This window comes from Adiantum capillus-veneris, chromosome 25 (genome assembly GCF_014529385.1).
Source record: "Adiantum capillus-veneris isolate H3 chromosome 25, ASM1452938v2, whole genome shotgun sequence".
Taxonomy (NCBI): domain Eukaryota; kingdom Viridiplantae; phylum Streptophyta; class Polypodiopsida; order Polypodiales; family Pteridaceae; genus Adiantum; species Adiantum capillus-veneris.
Genome location: NC_140955.1, coordinates 142,071,688 through 142,097,312, shown reverse-complemented (window position 1 = coordinate 142,097,312; position 25,625 = coordinate 142,071,688). Strand labels below are relative to the sequence as shown.

The window sequence follows — 25,625 nt, the reverse complement described above, 5'->3', positions numbered from 1 at the left end:
GTAAATCACCAATCATTGAAAGCAATATTAAAACCAGAGTCAAACAATTCAAATCAGCACCAAGACAGGTTTAAAACAGATACCATCCATTTCAAACAAATTCCAAACATGATCACCAAACAATTTCTCAAACAGAATTCAAAAAACTGCTAAATCAAACTGAAAAAGCATTCTCGACATTAGTCGAGCTCGAAAAGTCGATTGGCTTTCCATGTTGAAACATGTACCAAAAATTAGGATTAGGTTTCTTCCAAAAGTTTGTAGCCGACCGCAGCATGGTCCATAAGCTCTTGAATCGTCAAACAGTGTTCTTGTAGTGGTGATGGTAGTCTAATGATATAGCAGTCACGCTGGGCCTCCAAGGTTATCATCTCGAGAAGAGACGAAGCAGCGCTCCGGAGGAAGATGTCCGAAGGCATGTAACTTCGGGCCCAAAAAAAAGAAAATCTTGAAAGCTTGCCAAGTCCTTGGAGTATGCGCCTTGGTAGCTATAGACATCCACCACTTCATGGCACTACCTTTGAGAAAAATGCTGGCTCGAAAAAAAATCTTTGATCCTTCTCTTGCAAGCGGTCTTGGGTTCTTTATGGCTTATGCCCCTTCAGACAGACCCATGAAGACAGAAGCACGCCGGATGCGCGATGGACTAAGCATGGGAGTGGTTAGTCAGTCCGAGGCAGGGACATAAAGATTTTTTCATAAAAATTTCTGAAAAGATTGGAAGTGCCATCTTACTCTGTCTACTCTTTGATAGGACCGATATGCTTTCAGAAAAGCACACGCCCGGAGCTCTGATACCACTGTAACGAGAGGGCACCAAGTGTCAACAAAAAAGAACAAATTGAACAACTTTAAGCACTTCAAATAACAATTGAACTGAAAGAGATGCATGACACACGAGATGGGGAGTGGCGGAGTTCCACCCAAGAGAGCATTGGCCCCAAACCTGGCACCCCTTTGGGTATTTCTTTATATTACTTGAACTCAATACAACGTTGGAACTCTGTCCTCTGTAGCTCCACGCGGGAGCATGCCAGACACTGAGCCCATGGCACATATTTAAAGCCAGTGGGCCTATCCAAAAGCAATTACATGAAAAGCTACAAGCCTTAAAAGCATCTGATTGCAAAAGCGGGCCGTAGCTCAAAACGCGTACGTCATCAGCAGTAGCGTAAAACGTGAAAGTCCATACAGGCTGCCACGTGGCACTGTCAACGCAATTCGCGAGCGTCCATACAGCAGCCACGTCATCATTCTTACGCAATAGTTTTTGTGTGTGTGTGGTCTTGCTTTATTTAAATTAGCTCTAGACATTTGGGCCTGTCACGTGACACATCAAACCCTATGTGTCGTGGACAAGCTACAGCATGACCAGGGTTCAGTCAGTCCAGTCAAGTCTAGATTAGAAGTGATCTGACACTTTTGTGAGTCTATTCGTAGACCGTGCATGCCCAGTCACTTAGCATAGATGCATATCCTCTAGTTGCACACAGCATGATCATCAATATTCCCTTCAGGATCCATCAGATTCAGTCAGGGGAATTTTCCAGTGCATTTAGCCTATTTTTCCTATTTTTGGTATTTTTTACTTATTATTTTTAAGTGACTTTCCAACAAAAGTAGGTAGGGCAATTTTTCTAAGTTAATATATAAACAAACCCAAGTTAGCACTTTCTGGCAGAAGAGGCAGTAGGAGCACATGCTCAACAGGCACATTCTCACCAAGAACCCGCAATACCCTCAGCACCCGCGAGCCTTGGCGACCTCCCTCCCCAACCCTAGCGTTTTCAGATCCCCTTCATCGCCAGACACCTTCTGTAACATACTTGGACACTCCAAGTCAAGAATCAACTGCGACAGCACCACTTCAAAACAATTCACAAATCACAATAGATTTGCACTAGCCCGGCAGAGTTCCGTGCCTAGAGATATTGGCCCCAAAGACTGGCGCCCCTTTCGGTATTTCTTTTTATATTAATTAGGGTTTCACTCTCAGACTCTGCGTCCAGATGCTCTGAGAAGTGAAGTCCTCACCACTTATTTAAAGATACAAGGGATGCCCAAAAGCAGAGCCCCAAAAGCTTTTAAAATAAAAAGCATCAGTTCTCTCTCTCTCTTAGAGAGTCTTTTCTCTTTTTTTTAATAAAAAAAGCAAAATTCGCGTCACTCATCATTTAAGCGCGATTTCCGGAAATATGGATTTCTGGCAAAAATTAGGGTTTGCAGGAATTTTAGGGTTTTTCGCAAAAATTAGGGTTTTTGTTGTCCGCCACGTCATCACTTTGTGACATACTCCCCTCTTGAAAGCATTGTAATCGACCGCGATTACGCCTGCAAAATCGACAAAAGCCATAAACCGTCTTAGCATACACTGACTGTTAGTACCTACGTACTAGGAACACACATCTAGCACATGTACAAAATCGCCAGTCACATCACACGACATCACAAGACATCACCAGACATCACAGGACATCACATGACATTCAACATTCATTCGGATCTTAGACCATGATTTATCGGCAATGTAGCTAGCAATCACATCTAGGTCCAATCGAGACCTCATCGATGTCCGATTGACTAACCCCTATTGCAACCATGTCTATTCGAGATCAATCAGACCAAAATGCTGCAGTCATTTCGTCTGTCAGTTCCTGCACTCACAAGAAGTCAAGAACAAATCAGTATCGTTATCAGGAATTCCATTTCATAAAGTCATCCAGCAGAATACTGTCAGCTCTCAGTATCCCTGAAGCTCAAAGAGACATCACTGACTTTAGTATCAAAATCGAGGCATTTGTTGACAAGGGAGCGGAGTGACTCCCCTCTTGTGCATCCCACTGCACCAGATTTCCCGCCAAGCTGAATTTTGGGTTCCGTTTGGAGTAGACTATGCTAAACCAAAACATCGAGGTAAAGTTTCACAATCCGAGGAGTATCTGCTAGGTCCTCCTCCTCCATCCACTTCGCATCAAATGCAGGAAAGTTCTCGAACTTAACCAAGAACCGCCTTTGGACTTTACCTTTCTTCGTATCGTTATGTGCCAAAATCTGTTCCGGAACAAGGATCTCCTCCTTTTCTTCCACTTCGGGTTGCTCATCAGGCTCCCTATCATCAGGCACATCACCCTTAACACGTTTCAAGAGACTCACATGCAATGCATTGTGAATCCTCCAAGTATCCGGCAGTTTCAATCGGAAGGAGACATCATTTATCTTGTCAGTGATCTGGAAAGGTCAGTAGTATCGCATACTAAGCTTTGGAAAAAGCCTCTCCTTTCCCTTTTTCTTTCGTAGGTGTGCCTTCTCAAAACGTAAGAGCACCCAATCATCCTCCTTCAATTTCAAATCGCAACGATGGCGATCCACTACCTTTTTCTGTCGTTCTTGAGACTCCTGCAAAGTCTTGTGAACCTTGGCAAAAGCCGTATCCAAATCTCGCGAATATTCATCCGCTTCAAATATCTAATCTTTCGTGCTCAGGAAGGATGAAACCTTCGCAGCACTTTCAACAATCTCACATGGCGTCTTCCCCCTCGAAGAGTGTATCGTGTTATTGTAGGCAAATTCCGCCAAAGGTAAGTTCTTTTCCCATTGGGTCTTCTGATCCGAGATACAAGACTTCAATAAATCTAAAACCACTGAATTGGCAATCTCAGATTGCCCGTCAGTCTGCAAGTGGAACGATGACGAGAACTGCAACCGCGTGCCAATGTTCTCCCAAATTGCCTTCCAAAACAAACTCATAAATCTGGGGTCTCTGTCGGAGACAATCGTCTCAGACGTGCCATGTAATCGGAAAATCATCGTGATCATTCTGTGTTCTCGGGAGATCAAAAATGAAATCCATTTCAATACTTTTCCAGGCGTAGGTGGGTATGGGTAAAGGCGCTAACAATTATTGTGCCTTATGCCTATCAAAATTGACCTTCTGGCATACTAAGCAACTGCGCACAAACTCTTCCACATCCTTTTTGAGTCTCGGCCCAAAAGAAGTATCTCTCTACCCCCGTCATGGTGGTAGCAATGCCACGGTGACCCGTAAAAGGTGGACAGTGGCATTCAGTCATAACCTTTGCCCTCAACGGTTGTGTAACGCACAACATAGTCTTTTTCATCAAGTAGCCTTCCCGAAGGGAGTATCGAGCTACTGTCTCCCCATCCCGTATCCGTCTGAAAATATCTGCAAAATCTGTATCTGTGGCATATTGATCGACCATATCCTCGAAGCTCCTATGATGTATCGCGGAAATAGCCAGAACCAACGGTTTCCGAAACAAAGCATCTGCCACCACATTCTTCTGTCCCTGCACATGGACAATCTGGAAGTGGAACTGTGACAAGATGTTCGCCCACCGCATCTGCTTTTCCGAAAGCTGCTTCTGTGACAAGAAGTAGCGCAAACTCTGATGGTCTGTAAAGACAGTAAAATCCGCTCCGAGTAGGTAATGCCGCCACTGAGTAAGAGCATGGATACGCATCTGCTTTTCCGAAAGCTGCTTCTGTGACAAGAAGTAGCGCAAACTCTGATGGTCTGTAAAGACAGTAAAATCCGCTCCGAGTAGGTAATGCCGCCACTGAGTAAGAGCATGGATAACCGCCAAAAGCTCTTTCTCATAGATCTGTGCTGTCATCTCCGGCCTAGAGAACAAACGGCTCTTGTAAGCTATGACATGGCCTTCTTGCATCAAGACCGCACCCAGACTACGACCACAAGCATCACAATATACTTCAAATGACTTCTACAAGTCCAGCAAAGTCAAACTAGGTCCCGTAGTCAATTTCTCTTTTATTGTCCGAAAGGTAGTCACCTCTGTGGGTCCCCACGAAAAAGGTACTCCTTTCTGTGTCAAGGTATGCAAAGGGGAAGCAACCTCTGCAAACTTTCGTATGAACCGCCTGTAGTACGAACACAATCCCAAGAAGCTTCTAACTTCATGGACATTCCTCAAATCGGGCCAATCACGGATAGTCTTTATCTTGGCCGGGTCCATTTGCACTCCTGCTTGACACAATGTGTCCCAAAAAGTGTATCTCTGGTAGGAAAAAAATTCACTTTTCTTTGCATTAATCACTAACTTGTGATCTCGTAATGCCTGAAAGACCTGAAGCAGATGATCTCTGTGTTCTGCCTCATTCTTGGAGAAAACAATGATGTTGTAAAGAAAGTGCCAACAAATAGCCTGTACTCTTGAAAAATCCTGTCCATCATCCGGTTAAATGTCGCAGGAGCATTGGTTAAGCCAAAAGGCATCACCCAAAACTCAAATAACACAAAAGTCGTCCGAAAAGCTGTCTTTGTAGACATCTCTCAGCGCTATCCTGATCTGATGATATCCACTCTTCAAGTCAATCCTGCTAAAGCACTAGGATCCCTGTAACCTGTCGAGTATATCATCGATCCTAGGAATCGGAAATCTATTCTTGATGGTGATTTCATTGAGAGTGCTATAATCGATGCACATTCTCCAAGATCCGTCTTTCTTCAAAACCAACAACACTGGAAAGCAATACGGTGAAGTACTAGGCTGGACAAGACCCTTTTCCAAGAGGTCTTTCACTGGGTTCATAATCTTTTTCATTCTGTACTCGGCTCACACGGTAAGGTGGCCGATTCGGTGGAGTGCTTCCAGGTATCAGATCAATGGTTTGGTCTTCAGGCCCTCTGAAAAGCAATCGGCATGAGTGTGGAGAAAAATCTTGGTGTTCTTTTGATCAGGTCAAAACATTATCCATCGTTCAGTTCTCTCCCAAAAGAATGAGTAAGAAACTGAAGTTCATCAAGTACAATCCCTAAGCCCTTCATTTATCAAAGTCGCTTTCTCGGCCCGGTAGTCAACCACGGCGTAGTTCTTGTGGTACCAAGGGATTCTGAGTAGCACATCACTCACGTGCCCTGAACACCCCTGTCATTGCAAATGAAGTTTGCCAATGCTCGGTGTAATGGCAACATCCCATCCGGGTGCCAGTCGAACTACCTCCGCCTGTGGCGTCAGTCTGTCGGGCGTAATTCCAAATCGAGCTGCCAATTCCAAGTGAAAAGAAGTTGGCCTTGGCTCCTTCAAAAGAGCTTCTTGATCCTTCACTTTGCCCTAAAAGCGGCAAAGTTTGTACTTTCATTCATTAGATTCGGTGCAAGTCCCACGCCATGTGGTACCAGTTCTGCTTTTCTATCTGCCTTTTCTGCCACGTACCTCAGCTGCTCTCGAACTCTTAGGCCTGTCGTCGTTCTTATCATTCTGTTCGTTCTATGCCTTTTTAGGGCACTTCGCGGAGATATGTCCTTGATCCCCGCATCCAAAGCACTTCCCCTCTCTGATGAAGCGAGCTCTCTCCTCAGGAGTAAGCTTGGGTCGTGCATCCTTCTTCTTTGGGTTGCTCTTTTTTCTTTCTACTTTCATTCCCAGAAGTCTGTTCGGCTCGTTGTGTCATGGCCTCGTCTTTGGGGGAGGTCAGACTGCCAGAGTGAATGGCAAAGCCCCGCTTCGCATGACTCATCAACTCCTGAATAGAAGCTGACTTCTGTTCCAAGCAGTGATCTCGGATCTCTGTAGGTAGACCCAAGGTAAACCGCTCAATCTGTTCTCTGAACGAGATCTTCTTGAATGAAGAGGGGTAGAAAAGATCTCCAGAATCGTTCACAATAAGCATTGATTGTATCTTTCTTGGTCATCCGAAGATGGTTCCAAGCAGCTCGTATATCTCGTTCATATTCTTGCGTCAATCAAGAAGAAATAAAAAGCTTTTTAAATTTCAGCCATTTAACTGGCCCCGTCTTGTTTAAAAGAAGCGTGGACCACCAAGTACGAGCATTCCTCTTAAAGTAAGAGGCAGCTCTCCGAATCTTGGAGTGCTCTGAATAGCGTCCTCCCGCGAAAGCGATGTCAAACTGCTGTATAAAAGACAAAGCCTTCGAAGCATCTGAGTATCCTGAAAAAGTATCAAAATTGATCGAGTGGCCACCTTCCTTAAACTCTCGGACTTTCTTGCTTTTATTTTCGAGAAAGTCATACTGGTTAGCTTTGTAAAGATTCTTCTTGTTCGCATAAAAGTTTCCATCATCAGAATCTGAGCTGCCTGTAGACGAGTCCTCAGTAGAACTGTCAGTCTCTGGGCGAGATTTAGCCTTCTTTGCCTTTTTCTTGCCCTTTCCGAAGCTTTGTTTCTTGCTTCGCTTTTTGCTTTTCTGTCTTCTTCGCTCGAGTCTGAAGAGCTAGAAGAACTGTCAGAAGAAGAAGAAGAACTGGGTAAGCCTTCAAACTTGACATGCTTCTTCTGTTTCTTTGCCTTGTCGAATGTCGACCAACGACCCAAATATCCCAGGAAGTCAGTGCCTTTCTTCTGCTTTTTGCCGTGCTTTTTGTCTTTCTTTTGCACGTCGAAAAGCTGAGCAATCCGTGCATCAACCACGTTCTCCAGTTCCTTCTCCGTATATTTCTTGGAGGCAGAAGGTTTCTTGAAAACGGGTTTCGGGAGTAGTGTTGTGGTTCTCTGCCACTCCGTCTGTACCTCTTCCAAAGAGGTCTGGTTCATATATTTTGCCATCTTCGGGTCCTTGATCTTTGTTGCATCGCCAATCAATTGACGACGCTCCATCTCTTGCTGCTCCGCCTGAGTCGGCCTAGACGGGCCATATTCCGTGTCGGAATCTTCGTTGTGATCCCTGCCTGCATCTCCAGATGCAAAGGGAGTCGACTGATCATTGCCTGAAGCCATAGGTGCCGCGGAAAAAAAAAATCGGGGATCGGATTTCCCGTAGAAGAGAAATCGGCCGTGCTCTGATACCACTGTAACAGACTTGGACACTCCAAATCAAGAATCAACCGCGACAGCACCACTTCAAAACAATTCACAGATCACAATAGATTTGCACCAGGCCGGCGGAGTTCCGGGCCTAGAGATATTGGCCCCAAAGACTGGCGCCCCTTTCGGTATTTCTTTTTATATTAATCAGATCAAAGTACGAGAGTGGCTAGGGTTTCACTCTCAGACTCTGCGTCCACATGCTCTGAGAAGTGAAGCCCTCACCACTTATTTAAAGATACAAGGGATGCCCAAAAGCAGAGCCCCAAAAGCTTTTAAAATAAAAAGCATCAGTTCTCTCTCTCTCTTAGAGAGTCTTTTCTCTTTTTTTTTATAAAAAAAGCAAAATTCGCGTCGCTCATCATTTAAACGCGATTTCCGGAAATTAGGGTTTTTGGCAAAAATTACGGTTTGCAAGAATTTTAGGGTTTTTGGCAGAAATTAGGGTTTATGCTGTCCGCCACGTCATCACTTTGTGACACCTTCCACCCCTACCCCTGGCGTTTTTCAGATTGGCTTCACCGCCACAGATACAATCAGCCCTAGCATTTTCACAATCGCTAGCACTTCCATCATTAAGAGATCCCTGGTGTTTTCAGCTTCCCATCATCGCCAACATCCCTAAGTCCCCAGCGTTTTACTAACGCTACAGCAGAGTCCAGCGTTTTTGGTTTTCAGCCCATTTTGCATCAGATGCAGCAGCGTTTTCAGCCTTGAAGACGGTAGTAGATTCAGCCCTGGTTGGTTGCAGATATTCCCTATTTTCAGCCCTAGAAAACGCAGCCAAAATATTCATTTTCAGCCACCGAAACAGCCCCGAAATTCAGCAGTAGAAAGACCACAGATTTCGGCCCTAAAGTCGTCGTCGTCATCCCCGTCGTTGTCATTGGCATAGTCCCAGGTTGCATCAGTCCATTGCATCGCATTGTACCACTTTGTGCAATCAATAAGTAGACCACTCTCGCCGACGAGAGTGGGGCCTTCGGAGGAGGGTTTTACGTCTCTGGTGTCGTATCTCTCTTCTCTCTCTATCTCTCAGTCTCATACACTTGCACGCACAATGTCCATTCACTTTGTTTGTGATCATAGCACTTTCCATTAAGAACGGAAGGCTCTCCCTTCCATAAGAACAAAAGGAACCTTGAGCACAGTTCGGAGCACTGATCTTGAGCAAAGCGCAAACATTCATTCCACTGCACCTAACATTGGTAACAGAGCTTTGGCAGTGTTCTGTATCACTCAAGGAAAGAACCACAAGATTTTTTTTGCTTGTTGCGGTCGCACGAACCCAAGTTCGCTTGGGCATGCCGATTCCTAATCGTGTGTTGTTGAAGAGTGACAGGAATCCCAAGAAAGAAAGGCTTGTCCAGCCTCCCCTTGTGTCTCTTTTCACTCATTGAGAGCGGACCGTGCACTAAGCGGCCAGCCAATCGACGTGAGGTGGGAAAAAGCAACCTTGGTGTGAGCGCAAGGCCGTCAAGGGATGCGCCCGCGGAAAAGAGTAGAACTCGGGTGAAGAGAAGATCCTTCTCAAACGCGATTTGCAAGAAAAAGAAAACCTCAAGACCCTCAAGATCCTCAAGAACCCAAGACCCTCAAGAACCAAAGATCATAGTGCATGGTCGTCACCCGAAGCGGAATGGATACTTCGCATACAGGTGATGAGCATGAGAGAGGCGATGAAGACTTTTCTCCACCAGAAGATTTTTTCAACCCTCCCCCTTCGCCATCTACGCTACCAAGTGTACCAAACCCTATGGAGGCAATGGTCAAGCAGATGATGGCCATGATGGATAGACAAGAAGCAAATCGCCTTGCTCAGGACCGTGAGCGCGACGAAAGAAACACAAGAATTGCCGCATAACAAGAAGACAATCGCCTTGCTTTAGCACGCGAGCGCGACGCACACAAAGAGCGAAAACAACAAAGAAAGGCGGACGAGGCTGCTCAAAGATTGGCTTTGGAGACCGAGCGTGAAGTTCAAAGAGAGCTACGCACTCAAGAATTGCTTCGACAAACGCTAGCCTCGAAAACCGAACCACCCAAAGATCGTGGGAGTTCATCAAGTGGTGCAAGCCACGATGCGGATTCCAACCATCCAGTCACAGAGAAGTTGACCTTCAGTAAGTATGACAGTGAGATGGATGCTACGGTTATTCATTCTTGGTTGCATCAATTTAATGCTTATTTTGCGACAACTAAGAAGACAGGAAATAGCAAAGTTTTGACGGCAACTATGTACCTTGTCGATGATGCCATCAATTGGTACCACGCATGGCAAGAGGCACAGCTAGCCGCGCACTTAGAGGAAGCCGACGGATTCACGCCCCTTTCCTTCAATTGGGCTGATTTCCAAGACAAGCTCAAGGCGCGATTTATGCCACCTCAGTACCTCGCACGATTGAAGGACGATTGGCGCTCTCTCAAGCAAAATGGTATGCCAGTCATGTCTTTTTCTAATAGTGTTTTGCAACTAGGTACTCAACTACGAAAATCGGATGATGAGCGCAAAGAGGCTTTTCTCTTTGGATTGGACGAGTATATCAAGTACCATGTCGAGGTTCTCGATCCAATCGATCTCAACAAGGCGGTAGCGATTGCTCTCGCACAGGAGATGAAGCACAACAAGGGAAAGCCTAAGGAGAACAAGACTTCCACAAGTACCTCGCAGACTTTTCAGAACCCTCAGAACGCTAAGAACGTTAAGAATGGTAACTCTTGTCACCAGCGTGTGACTACTATCTATCCTTTTTGTTGATTTCTTTCTTATTATCTATTTACTTTCACTTTTTGGAAACACCCCTCGGGAAATCTAACTGCCCTGCATTGCATAGCTAGTGTGGAACTGTCCAGAGGGAGTCCAGGCCTGAGGGCAAGAGAGCACTAAGGTTGGACAAGGACTATGGTTAGCCAAGTGGGGTCATTGACTAGCCAAAGTGGAATCCTTTGCTACAGAGGCTACATTTCAGTTTTGGATGTGGCCGCAGTGTACAAAGAGGGTCGGATGACCTAGAAAGATATAATGGCAGCATCTCCTAAAATTTAGGGAACTGCTATTTTGGGACCTGAAAATGTCTTCGCGTCATTACGTGCAGTTTGACATGGGGATCATTTTGTTACTCTGTGGCCAAGTCAACAGAGGCTGCAGGTGAGATATTTTTAGACCCGAGGGTCTAAAGCGGGAAAATGCACAAATGAGTGACACTTGGCACTTTGAGGCCAGTTTACTACTTATAGAGAAGGCAAAAACGTGATTTATAGTTGGGAGGCTCATTTTGCAAGTCTCTGTCACAGGTTAAGAGCTATGGAGTGCTTGCTTTCCCTCTTATGCACAGTGCGGTGCCAGGAGTGATGCCCTGCACGCTACGCACTGCCCTCTCTCTCCCCTTTGGCAGTATGTTATGCCCCTCTAGTGGGCTCTTCATTTGACCAATGTACAGTTGTGTGGGTTCATGCGCGATTGCCGAGGCAAGAGCCTCTTGCACAGGTACTGGATTAGCTAGCGGCTAATCCCCCCGCAGGTACAGGTGAATTCGGAGAGGTTTCACGCCAGAAATCTCGTCCAATTCAAAGGGCAAGTAGCCCTACAGGTGCGGGAGCTCGAGGACTTGCTAGGGATGCGACCGGCACGCGAAACGGAGCCCGAAACAGTGAATTACAGCCTGCTGTGTATTTTTGCAGGTTTAGGGTTTTGGCCCTAAACGGACCCTAATACCCCCAGGAGGTTCGGGGACGCAAGGGGACCGCTGTACAGGCGATCTGGCGTATTTTCAGGGCTGAAAACAGAGAATTCAGCGTGCTGCAGATTCTCGCCAGGTTTTGCAAAGTGCCCGTATGCGTCGGGAAAGTCAGTCAATGCGTGGGAATACTGACCGTGAAAGGTTCTAGTACAGTTATGCTGCCGAAATCGGGCTGGAACAGTGGAAATTCAGCCGAGTTTGTGCGGGGCAGCTTGTAGGAACCACAGCGTTTATTCCCTCTTTTGAACAATAAAGAAATACCGAAAGGGGCGCCTAAGTTAGGGGCCAATCTGGTGTCTGTCTACTTATACAGGTGCAATCTAGCAGCCTGTATCCCTCTCCCCTTTGTTGTGTCTTGAAAGTACAGGTAAAATAGACGACTAATAATGGGTGAAAGCTAAATCAAGGTTTAAAGTAAAGTCTACCGCCCTTTTTGGATTGAACAGGCCGGTTTCATGGTTCCATCGACGGGATTAAATCACTTTTTCCCATAGAAGTGAGCCTTGGGCAGTTTTGGACTTGAAGACACAGGGGATCATAGACGAGACACAGGGAATTGTAATTATGGCTGACAGACCAGATGATGTGACTGAAGAGGTTTCCTCTTCACAGGGTCAACAGACACATGAAGTGGGTGAGTCCTCAAGACCACCACAGACTGATGATGATATATTCAGGACCCAGTTGGCTACTGCTGTGGCTATGTTCACACAAGTAATGCAGAACCCAAGGTTTTTAGCCTTTCTGCAACCTCCTGTTCCGTCTCAGCAAGTTGGGTCACTGGATCATATTCAAAAGCCTGTTAAGGCTCGAACACAGGTGATTCATACCGCACAGTCAATGGAAACACCTGTACACTTGACGGAGAACATGCAGTCTCCACAACGTATGCCTAAGGTGCAAGAACAGGTGGCTGAGATGCCAGTTTTTCAAGCTGTACCAATTCAGCCCGCCACCTTTCAACAGCCTATAGCTGGTTCTAATGGGCAGGGAAGCAACTTACAGGCTATGCAACAGGTCTTCCCACCACCTTCAGTACACCCTGGCTATTTTGGAGGTGGATCGGTATTTCAGAGCATGGCTGGTCATGCACCTGGAAATCAGTTTTATACGCCAGGAACAGTGTTTGGGGGTGCTCAAACGATGATGCCTAACCCCATGTACAGTGTCATGGGTATGCAACCAGGGTTTCAAAGCACTCAGGGACAATTTGGGATGCCACAAGCAAATTTTGGTATGGCTGGAATTACAAATCAGCAGCCAAATATGGCATTTCCAGGTCAAGTTAATAGCGGCCAAGGAACACAAATGAACCCTAATAGTGTTCCCATGTTTCAGTCACTTCCATATGACAATTTAACGCCGCTGGAGAGGCCAACTCCGTACAAAGAAGGTGGCAAAGGAGTGTCATTCACGACCTTTACAGGGTTTGATGACAGGAAGAAGGCTCTTTCATTCCTCCAGCAGTTTGACAAGGCCTATGCAGGGGGAAACTTTACAGAGGCTTCAAAGGTCCGCAAGGCAGCCACTTTCTTGACAGGGAATGCGGGACAATGGTGGACAACTTTATTGCTTCAAGGGCAAGCTCCGTCCACATGGATTTACTTCAAGCAGATTTTTGCAGCAGCATGGTTATCTGATGATTTCGAAGCAGATGTCATGACAGAATGGCACCAGCTAAATGCTGCCACTTGCAGAAATCTGGATGATTACAATCGGAAGTTTTGGAAAGCTCTACTTCCAGTAACTTCCTATAGGTTTGTGCCATTGACAGAACAGATAGAAAAATACTGTTGTGGCCTACCCAAAGGATTGAGAAAATACTGCACAAAGACCAAAGTCACTACTTTGACGCAGCTCATCGAGGTAGCAAACACTGGCAATGGTTTGCTCAAGGGAGAAGATTGTGAATTTAACACTGGCGTCAAGGCAGGATCAGGCAAGAAAAATTCAGCCAAGAAGCACGTTCCCAATGAGGCTCCTAAAGGGACTCAGGAGTCGGCCAACACAGGGAAAGACAAAGCTACGGCTGAATCAGAAAAAGGACCAGCAAAGAAATGGAAAAGACGTTTTCCTCGCAAGTCAGAAGAGCAAAAGAAGGTCCTGAGGACAGAGAACAAATGCTTTATATGTGAGCAGCCTGGCCACATCGCTTACAACTGTCCTACAAAGAAAAGGCCAGCTGATTCTGAAGACAAGGAAGACAAGAAAGGAAAGAAGCCCATGGCTGGTCTAGTGCCAGATATGGTGGGCGACAAGCCAAATTCAGATGCAAGTGAGCTTTGCAGAGCATGGGGAAAGGTTAGGGATCAAACAGTGCTTATCTTCTTTGATCCAGGTGCCAAAGCCAACTTCATTTCCCCAGAATTGGCTTCAAAGTTGGGAATCAGACCTGAAGAGATGGGGTATACAGCAGAGGCAGGTTTGGCATGTCCTGGCCATACAGAGGCTGTGACACCCATCATTGGAAAGTTGCGTCTACATATCCAGTCCTATGTAGATGCTGAAGAATTTTACATCATGCCACTGGACGGATGTGATGTGTTGTTAGGTATTCCTTGGTTATTTCGTGTACAGGGAATCATGGATGCCTACAACAAAAAGATCACTGTACAGAGCAGGGGAAAGACTCATATTCTGGATGTAAAGCTTAAAGGGGAGTCTATTCCTACTGTATCAGCTTCTGCTATTACTTCTGTAATGAAAAAGCATCTTTCTGCGTACTTGGTTTTTGCACGTGAAGTGTCAGATTGTGATGAATCAAATTTATCTGTGCTAGATAAAGAAAGGTCAATGTTTTTACAACAGTATAGTGACTGTTTTTCCGATTCATTACCGTCTCAATTACCGCCAGAGAGACCCGAGGACCATGCGATAGATTTGGTGCCAGGCAGTAGCCCACCAAATAAGCCTCCGTACAGGGTTAGTGCGGCTCAGCAGAAAGAGATAATGGGCCAAGTACAGGAGCTGTTAGAAAAGGGGCTGATTCAGCCCAGTTCATCTCCATTCTGTTCTCCAGTGTTGTTGGTGCAGAAAAAGGATGGCTCATGGCGTATGTGCATCGACTACCGTGCACTGAACAAGAATACCATCAAGAATAGGTTCCCTATACCTAGAATTGATGATATTATGGACAAATTAGAAGGAGCAGCTATGTTTAGCAGGATAGATCTAAAGAGTGGGTATCATCAGATCCGCATTAGATCAGAGGATGTGCACAAGACTGCTTTTAGAACAACGTTTGGCCTTTACGAATTTTTAGTGATGCCCTTTGGTCTCACAAATGCTCCTGCTACGTTCAATAGGATGATGGACAGAATTTTCCGTCCACACCAGCAGTTTGTTGGTACGTTCTTTGATGACATGATAGTCTATTCAAAGAATGAAGAGGAGCATAGGCATCACTTGGCCATTGTGTTCAAAGAGCTACGCAGTCATAGGTTGCTCATCAATGCAAAGAAAAGTGAGTTTTTTCTGGAAGAGATTCACTTTCTGGGACACATTGTCTCAAAGGACGGTGTCAGAATGGATCCTGCAAAAGTTGAAGCGATCAAGTCATGGCCAAATTTGAAGACGGTGCATGATGTCCGAAGCTTTTTGGGACTATGCTCCTATTACAGAAGGTTTATCCGAAATTTCGCTGAGATTGCTTCACCTTTACATGCTCTTCAAAAGAAGGCAGTCACCTTTAGATGGACACAAAAAGAGATTTCAGCTTTTAATCTCTTAAAGGAAAAGATGACTTCGGATCCAGTCATTGTGTTGCCAGATCTTAGGAAGTCATTTGTGGTCCAGTGTGATGCCTGCGGTAGTAGCATTGGTGCTGTGCTAATGCAAGATGGCAGGGTAGTAGCCTATGAGAGCAGAATTTTGCAAGGGCCAGAGATGACCATGCAGGTCTATGAGAAAGAGTTACTGGCTGTGATTCATGCGCTCTTAAGTTGGAAACACTACCTGCTAGGTGCAGACTTTGTTGTCCAAACGGACCATCAGACCTTGCGATACTTCTTGACACAGACAAAGTTATCTGAGAAGCATATGCGATGGGCAAATATCTTGTCCATGTTCCATTTTCAGATTGTGCATGTGGAAGGCAAGAAGAACGTTGTGGCTGATGCCTTGTCAAGGAAGCCACAAATTTCAGCTGTGTCGATTCCTTATCATCATGAACTTGATGATATGAGAGAACAGTATGCAAATGATGAAGATTTTGCAAGGGTCTTCGAGCAACTAATGGATGGACAACGTCATGAACACTATCTTCTTAAAGACGGGTTCATGATGATGCATGGCAGATTGTGTGTCACAAAGCCATTGCGACGCAAAGTTATGGAAGAGAGTCATGTCCCACCGTATGCAGGGCATCGTGGTATTGATGCTACAGTTAAAGCGGTTGAGACATTCTTCTATTGGCCTACATTGAGAAGGGATGTGGATGCCTTTGTGCGAGAATGCCTAATATGCCAAAAGGTCAAGTTTGACAGGCAAAAGGCACCAGGGTTATTGCAACCACTACCTATTCCAGATAAACCATGGGAAAGTATTGCTATGGATTTTATCTTTGATCTTCCAAGAACGCAGACAGGAAATGATGGTATTTGGACCATTATTTGCAGATTCAGCAAACAGGCTCATTTTATTCCTGTCAGGAAGAAGATAAAGCCAGATCAGATGGCACGCTTGTTTATGAGCAATATTTTCAAGTATCATGGCATGCCACAGTCGATTGTTAGCGACCGTGATCCACGCATGACTAGTTTGTTCTGGAAAGGCTTGTTTGAGAATATGGGTACCACGCTCAAATTCTCTTCGTCATTTCATCCTCAAACAGATGGGCAGTCAGAAGAGGCAAATTCTACTGTCCTAGATCTGCTGAAGTGCTATGTGTCAGAGCATAAAGGAAAGTGGGAGCAGTATTTGCCATTGGTGGAGTATGCATACAATAATACAGTGCATTCATCAACTGGCAAGGCACCTTTTGAAATAGTTGAAGGTGGCAAGAAAATTCCTCCCATACTGCATACAAAGGATAAGATATTTGAAGCAGATAAGTATGTTCAGGACATGGATGAAATGTACAAGAAGGTCAAAGTGGCCTTAGAAAGGACTCAGGCAAAGCAAAAGAAAGCAGCTGATCGTCACCGTCGTGAAGTGGTATATTCACTTGGTGATTGGGTGCTTCTACGGTTTGAAAAGGCAAGGTTAAAGAAGATGAAGGGCAAGGAAAGACTCTTTCCAAAGCTCAGCATGCGTTACTATGGGCCTTTTCAAGTGTGCGACATAATCAGTGATGTTGCATATAGGCTGAAATTGCCTGACAGTTGGAAGATTCACAATGCGTTTCATGTGAGTCTTCTCAGACCCTATGTGGGTGATGTGCCAGAAGATATACCAGCTGAAGATCAGCCGGAAGTCGAGGAACTTGACGAGATCTTGGTCCCTGAACAGATTTTGGCACACAAAGAAAGGAAAGTGAAAGGCAAGGTTACTAGGCGTTACTTGGTAAAGTTCAGAAACTATCCACCAATGGATGCTAAGTGGATGGAAGAAGGTGAACTTGCAGAGTCACCAACTGTGTTATCACTTTACCTGGAAGCCTTCCATTTGCAACCTACCTTGACCCCTTGAGTTTCAAAGCTAAATGGATTGTCAGTGTGACAATGGCTTTTGAAACAAATGATGTACATGGTATTTAAAGTGAGCTCAAATCAAATACCTGTTACATGAATGTTAGAGCTGTACAGATTGTCAGTTTGGCAATTGCTCTTATGGAATGTCCAAAAGTTTGGTTAGTGCTATAGAAGTGAGTATTTCTTGTCAGTCTGTCAAGGATACAGTGATTGCTTCTATTAAAGAGTACATGTGTAACTGCATTCTTAAACTGTCGGTTTGGGTATGCTCGCAAGTGTTACGGGATCCAACGTGTACTATAAGACAGTGGCAAAATGTGCAGCTACCATTTTGTCATTGGAAAGTTCGTGACTCAAAGCAATGGCAGAGTGCGAAGCTACCACTATGTCATTGGGACAGGGTTCACACGCAGGCAATACATGAGTCGACGAGGTGTTGAATACATCAGTGTTGACAGTAAGCATGTACGACATAGATGCAAACGAGGACGTTTGAGATTTCAGGAGGGGGGTATGTCACCAGCGTGTGACTACTATCTATCCTTTTTGTTGATTTCTTTCTTATTATCTATTTACTTTCACTTTTTGGAAACACCCCTCGGGAAATCTAACTGCCCTGCATTGCATAGCTAGTGTGGAACTGTCCAGAGGGAGTCCAGGCCTGAGGGCAAGAGAGCACTAAGGTTGGACAAGGACTATGGTTAGCCAAGTGGGGTCATTGACTAGCCAAAGTGGAATCCTTTGCTACAGAGGCTACATTTCAGTTTTGGATGTGGCCGCAGTGTACAAAGAGGGTCGGATGACCTAGAAAGATATAATGGCAGCATCTCCTAAAATTTAGGGAACTGCTATTTTGGGACCTGAAAATGTCTTCGCGTCATTACGTGCAGTTTGACATGGGGATCATTTTGTTACTCTGTGGCCAAGTCAACAGAGGCTGCAGGTGAGATATTTTTAGACCCGAGGGTCTAAAGCGGGAAAATGCACAAATGAGTGACACTTGGCACTTTGAGGCCAGTTTACTACTTATAGAGAAGGCAAAAACGTGATTTATAGTTGGGAGGCTCATTTTGCAAGTCTCTGTCACAGGTTAAGAGCTATGGAGTGCTTGCTTTCCCTCTTATGCACAGTGCGGTGCCAGGAGTGATGCCCTGCACGCTACGCACTGCCCTCTCTCTCCCCTTTGGCAGTATGTTATGCCCCTCTAGTGGGCTCTTCATTTGACCAATGTACAGTTGTGTGGGTTCATGCGCGATTGCCGAGGCAAGAGCCTCTTGCACAGGTACTGGATTAGCTAGCGGCTAATCCCCCCGCAGGTACAGGTGAATTCGGAGAGGTTTCACGCCAGAAATCTCGTCCAATTCAAAGGGCAAGTAGCCCTACAGGTGCGGGAGCTCGAGGACTTGCTAGGGATGCGACCGGCACGCGAAACGGAGCCCGAAACAGTGAATTACAGCCTGCTGTGTATTTTTGCAGGTTTAGGGTTTTGGCCCTAAACGGACCCTAATACCCCCAGGAGGTTCGGGGACGCAAGGGGACCGCTGTACAGGCGATCTGGCGTATTTTCAGGGCTGAAAACAGAGAATTCAGCGTGCTGCAGATTCTCGCCAGGTTTTGCAAAGTGCCCGTATGCGTCGGGAAAGTCAGTCAATGCGTGGGAATACTGACCGTGAAAGGTTCTAGTACAGTTATGCTGCCGAAATCGGGCTGGAACAGTGGAAATTCAGCCGAGTTTGTGCGGGGCAGCTTGTAGGAACCACAGCGTTTATTCCCTCTTTTGAACAATAAAGAAATACCGAAAGGGGCGCCTAAGTTAGGGGCCAATCTGGTGTCTGTCTACTTATACAGGTGCAATCTAGCAGCCTGTATCCCTCTCCCCTTTGTTGTGTCTTGAAAGTACAGGTAAAATAGACGACTAATAATGGGTGAAAGCTAAATCAAGGTTTAAAGTAAAGTCTACCGCCCTTTTTGGATTGAACAGGCCGGTTTCAACTCTTCTAACCAATCTTCCAACAGTCTCTCCGAAAAGAATTCTTCCAATGAATCTAAGGGTAAGGCTAACACAATTGCTAAACCTAAGCTTACTCCAGATGAAAAGGTAGCACAAGGAATTGTAGGAGGATACTATCACGTCGGAAGAGCAAAGCACTTATTCTAAGGAAGGTCGTTGTTTTCATTGTCACATTAAGGGTCACATAAAAAGAACATGTCCTAAGCTTGAATCGAATGAATCTAAAGAATCCACAGAACCCACTTCCTCTATCAATGCAATGAATGATAACACGAGTGTGTCCCACGTTTCTCCTGACCCTCCCATTGATTATTCTCTCATTAAATGTTATGGTCGTACGTCGGGGCAACGTTTTGTCATATTGTTTGACCCAGGTAGTATGCATGATGTGATCAGTTCCTCTCTTGTTGAGAGAGCCCGCCTCGAAGTTAGTCCGAGATCTCCTATCGAGGTCTCTGGCTTTCGTCCCGGTATGGACGCTCTCATCACGGAGGAGTGCCTTGATGTGTTGTTTGCAATTCAACAAATCTTCTTGGCTTTCGAGTTGAGGTCCAAAGAACCCCCACACGACGATTCGATCATTCGGGAAGAACCGATCTTGGCTCTCGAGCCTAGGTCCCTTTAAAGAACCCTTACAGGAAGTATTGTGTGTTCACATGATTGATACGCACGCATTGTTGGAGTGTTTCATTCGTGATCGTTTCCTGTATTTTAGTCAGCATCGTTATGTGATCCCTTTTCCTAGGCATGACATATTCTCTCATGGATGAGCACGAATGTATGCGGATTTTTCATGAAAAGCTAAAAAGTATGTATGTCAGGAAGTCATATTCCATGTCTCTTCCTTGGCATGACACAGTTTCCGAACGAGCACATGAAAGTGTAAGCACCAAGCATGGGCATTTCCATTGTGTTTTGCCACAGTTGATTGCTCTAGATCATAAGAGAAAGATTTGCTCTCATTGTTTGCGTGTATGTGGTGAACGGTTTAGCACTCCGTCTCTTTGTTCATCTACATTGCATGCACAGTCTTTGAGGAAGACAAGATTTTTTCCACTCACTTTACATGGAATGGGTATGTTCATGGTTTTGTGTTGGAAATGGTTTCAAGAATTTTCAGCCATGGAGATTCTTGAAGAAGGAAGAAGCATGACACTAGATGAAGTTGAAGCATCAAAGGAGCCACAAAAGACTGTGTCGCTTTCGGCGCGGCCCAAAGAAGAAGGCATTGCACACCTTTATGAAGTTCAAGTACCGCACGACCCACACATCAGAGTGGGCCGACGAAGAGTCCCTTCCAGGATTCCGGATGCTATTGGCGATCTCCCTCGACGCCATACAGTTCGGTACCAGTACCTCACTTTGAAAAGGAGGGGATGTCAGGTGACACATCCAACCCTATGTGTCGTGGACAAGCTACAGCATGATCAGGGTTCAGTCAAGTCTAGATTAGAAGTGATCTGACACTTTTGTGAGTCTATTCGTAAACCGTGCATGCCCAGTCACTTAGCATAGATGCATATCCTCTGGTTGCAGACAGCATGATCATCAGTATTCCCTTCAGAATCCATCAGATTCAGTCAGGGGAATTTTCCAATGCATTTATTTTCCCTATTTTTGGTATTTTTCACTTATTATTTTTAAGTGACTTTCCAACAAAAGTAGGTAGGGCAATTTTGCTAAGTTAATATATAAGCAAACCCAAGTTAGCACTTTCTGGCAGAAGAGGCAGCAGGAGCACATGCTCAACAGGCATCTTCTCAGCAAGAACCCGCAGTAACCTCAGCACCCGCGAGCCTTGGCGACCTCCCTCCCCAAGCCTAGCGTTTTCACATCCCCTTCATCGCCAGACACCTTCCACCCCTGGCGTTTTTCAGATTGGCTTCACCGCCACAGATACAATCAGCCCTAGCGTTTTCACAATCGCTAGCACTTCCATCATTACCAGATCCCTGGAATTTTCAGCTTCACATCATCGCCAGCATCCCTAAGTCCCCAGCGTTTTACTAACGGTACCACTTGCGCAATCAATAAGTAGACCACTCTCGCCGACAAGAGTGGGGCCTTTGGAGGAGGGTTTTACAACGTCTCTAGTGTCGTATCTCTCTTCTCTCTCTATCTCTCAGTCTCATACACTTGCACGCACAGTGTCCATTCACTTTGTTTGTGATCATAGCACTTTCCATTAAGAACGAAAAGCTCTCCCTTCCATAAGAACAAAAGGAACCTTGAGCTCAGTTCGGAGCACTCGTCTTGAGCAAAGCGCAAACATTCATTCGGCTGCACCTAACAGGGCCCCATCGGACAGGATCCCATAAGTTGGTAGAAACTTCTTTTAAAATTACCCCACTCGGCGAGGATCTGTAAATTGGTAAGACTTCTTTTGCTACTTCTACTTCTTTTGTTGCTGCTTCTTAGGGTTTAGGCTCCTCGACCGAGATCTACACGTTGGCTAGGGTTAGGCTCAGAGAGCCCTAGCCCGCCAGGTCTTCACTGGCTTGGCACGTCAGCAGTTTGTGACAGCAAGGACTTCTTTTCCTTCGCATAAATAGGGGCAGATTTGGGACGCCTAGGAAAGAGGGAGGAGGTTGCTTTTTCCATCACCAAAAACAATGGAAGAGAGAGAGTCAGCTGATTTGAGAGAGAGAGAGAGAGAGAGAGAGAGAGAGAGAGAGAGTATTGCTTTTCAGGGCCACCCAGATTTGGGAGGGCTATTTTTATCTATAGGTTTAAAATTGAAGTGGGCAGCCCCTCACTTTTAAAAATAGTCTGAACCTGTAAAACGCAGTAGAAACTCATCTGTTAGCCTTATGCTTTCACACACACCGTCCAAGCAACCCGGACACAATCTCATCCATAGTGCACAATTCCCCAGTCGTATAGTACACCGCAATTGTACTTTGTGTCTTATCGATATAAAACATCAAAAGGAGCACCAAACTTTGGTGCTAGTGCATCTGGATGTGAAACTGTGCGTCTTCGTGTCACGGCTATTATTTGATTTCAAGTTCAAGTACTAAAGTTATCAGTTTTGTATGTATGCTGATGTAAGATTACCCCAGCGCCTTGTCTGCACCAAGCCAGTTACATTGCCAACAGGAGAGAGAGAGAGAGAGAGAGAGAGAGTTCAGCGACTATTGACGTGGCACCCGTAATTTATAAACAAAAGTAGTACGAACAATCACATGGCAAGCCAAGTGTGAAACCAAATGAATTCTACACTGCTTTATTTTGAGCAGTCTGGCTTTTAGCGCCGGCTTTTTGTATCATATGCTTTTGGGCCAAGTGCCTATAAAATAGTGCGCTAGTGGTCACTTCTAGCAGATCGGTACATGGTTGCACAGTTACAAAGTGATTCCCCGGCAATTATACTCTGTGACTTATCAATTTAAAAGGAAGTATCAAAAGGGGCAGTTGGGCTATTGCATTTGGAAGTGGAATTCCGCCACTTCATGTCACAACTACAGTTTGTTTCAAAATTCAAGTGTTACAATTTTTCAGTTCTATTTGTGTGTCTGCTGTAAAATTGCCGCCTTGTCAATGCCAAGCCGGTTACAAAAAATTAGCACAAAAATAAGGTAGTCAATACGGCATACTCACCTCAAAAGAAAGAAAGAATTAACACAACATCAACTGGTCATAACCCGGACAAAAACTTCACAATATAAAGTCTACATGTCCACTTTACGACATTCAAAAAAAAATCTAGATGAGTTCCAAATAATCCCAGATTCACCTTTGAAGGAAAATGCAAGGTATAGACTGATGGGAGTCATCTATAAGACAATATACCCATCAGCTGCATCGTGCATAGTATTGACTAAAATACTATGACATCTCCACTAGCACCGTCATTGCTCAATAATGGGTATCAAACTAGGTACTAATATATGCTCCCACACAAGCATACAGAGATCTATGTGCTCATAACTCTAGAGATGCAGGGCAGACTCAACCATAATGTACTTATCTAGTATCCATCATCACACCATCACTGTTTTATTCATGAATTCTGCTAAAATGAGTTCATTTTTTGCCTATTTAGGTGCAACTTTGTGATCAGAGTGCTGTTTTCTCTATGAGACACTGTCCACAGCAAAGGGACATTATTTTGAGTTTAATGTCTGGCTTAATGCCCGTCTATACAATTATTGACATTATAAATGATACAAAATGAAGAATCAACATGATGATTAGGCATATCTAGAAAATTCCAACGACACCAACATGCAAGATATATTTATATACCTAGTGAGATATATCAATTGCTCGCAACCTCTCAAGTGCTCAATCGTACCATCTTCCCTAAATGATCATAGGATTGATCACATAAATCATTCAGCATCCTATACTATCATGCATTATCTTATTGAAAAAAAAAATTAGAGATGAGACAACACTGTACTTTTGAAACTGGCTTCAATTTAGGACAAGGGCTATCAGTATGGGCTCCCACTATCATGAAACCGTTCCCAGCTTCATATCTGCCACATCAAAGAAACTCAACACTAAGTATTCAGAAAAATCGTCTAGAAATAACGATTTCCCGTAATATAAGAAAAACTAAAGCACTAAAACTAGCAATGGCAAAATACATGTGCTCAACCGGCAACTACTCATACAAAAGATATTCATCCAGAATTCTTTTCAGCTCTAATGGTGGTATTCATCCAGAATTATTGCTCAGCTCTAAGGAGAACCCACAAAAGTGAGTCCTTCAAAGCAAGCCATTTGCATCCATGGATAAGAGAAAAATACGTAAATGATTCCTACTTACTTTCCGCCAACAGCGAAGGCGATGATTGTAGAATGGTTGCGAGTGAAGAAGTATTTGCCACCTCTATTGAGATTCCAATCAGACCTTTCAGAAATCTGCTGATAACCCGCTGCCTTAAGCATGAGCTTAGCTTCATCTGTTGAAGCAGCTCATTGCAGGTGATAACACAATACGCAAGCCCAATGTACAGAGAAGTTATGAGCACTTACGGACGGCATGGAAAGGAGTAGGCGAAGCGTTGAGGAAAGTCACCAGCTCCTTGGCCACAGCAGAACTAGAATCCCCCACATTGTCGCCCATCCTCGCCCTCTCGTTCGGGCGTAGAAGAAACGCGTGCACTACTTAGCTTCTGTAAATTTCAGCAGTGCTAAATTAAGTCATGTTAAATGAGTTGTATGCTTATTCGATTAAACTAGAGTGCTTCGTTAGCTATGTTCCATCGAATTGAAATCGAACAAAATATTGGAAACTGAGGAAGAGAGAGAGAGATTTCATGAAAGAGTGTTAGAATTTTTTACCTGAGAGTGTTTGGGATATCCGATCGTCATGGTTTAGTCGTGTACCTTTGCATAAATTGGTTACCGATCGTAGTGCTTTAGAGGGGTACCTCGCCAAAAACCACAAGGAATGTTAAGAGTTTTGTTAAGCTCAATGTTCATGATCATACAAGATGACAATGTTATTAATTGTTTGTTGTTCCATTTTTATGTTTTTTTTAAAAAAAACATGCAAGTCTCGTTGCATGGGGGAGTTTGCACAGTCCTCCCCAAGTTTTATAATACGAGGGAACGTGTCATTCCCACGGCAGCGTGCAATTTTCAGTGTATTCATTAACTGCATTCTAAGTGTCAAAAATCAGGAAATAATAATGCTTACTCACCGCACGATTGAATGTCTATCGCCAATGGACTTCCTTGTATCAACGATGTTGGGCATCTCCTGCACTTAACCCGCTGCAAGAGACGACATCCCTAGGAGGATACCCTTCAAGAAGATTTTGTGCTATTGTGAGAACACCACATTTTGTATACATATCGATCAAACCACTACCAAGCATGAAATCATACTCCCAACAACGTTGACTAGCGATCATATCGTGAATTCTAATATCTATGGTTGTGTACGTCATTGCATCTGCTGACCCACGTGCCTTCTAGATTCCTGTGTAGGCGTAGTTGATTGCATATGGATAGAGACCCTTCCTGCGATTTGTTTTGCACAACCCGTAATCAATCCATTTCAAGAGGCGACATTCCGGAAACGAAACTCCTCAAGCACTTTTTCTGCCCATATCAACTCCTTGCATGGGGCATCTGCACAGTCCTCCCCAATTTTTATAATACGAGGGAACATGCCATTCCCACGACAGTGTGCAATTTATAGCGCATTCATTATTTGCGTTCTCAGTGTCAAAAATAAAAAATGGTAATGCTTACTCACTGTGCGATTGAATGTCTATCATCGATGCACACACGTTGCATTCAATCTTCCATATGGCCGCACTACTCGAAACAAACATGAAAGTGGATGCGGAGTGGACATTGCAAAGGTTGAAGCTGCATCACCAAGCTTTGGTATGAAAGAGCCGAGAGGGATTTTTTACAGTGGTAGAGAATTATTTTGAGCCCAATAGGTGCATACTAAAGACGTAGTGACCAAGGCGA

General features: G+C 44.7%; 1 protein-coding gene across 4 annotated transcripts in view; it reads right to left on the bottom strand.

Moving 5' to 3' along the window:
* LOC147425770 (Zn-dependent exopeptidases superfamily protein) overlaps positions 1-24,340 on the bottom strand; it is a 97,715-nt gene extending 73,375 nt beyond the window's left edge. For 2 of the 4 annotated variants that reach the window (XR_015186396.1, XM_086499754.1), the window contains exons 1-3: positions 24,171-24,340; positions 23,962-24,097; positions 23,590-23,668 (exon numbers count right to left, since the gene is read on the bottom strand). Coding sequence is in view for 3 of the 4 variants with exons in the window: in XM_086499754.1 (XP_086355880.1) it covers positions 23,590-23,668; positions 23,962-24,097; positions 24,171-24,261 (306 nt within the window). In the remaining variant the exon portion in view is untranslated. The remainder of the gene's footprint in view (positions 1-23,589; positions 23,669-23,961; positions 24,098-24,170) is intronic. The other 2 variants (XM_086499755.1, XM_086499756.1) reach the window with 2 other exon arrangements.
* Between the last annotated feature and the right edge of the window lie 1,285 nt (positions 24,341-25,625).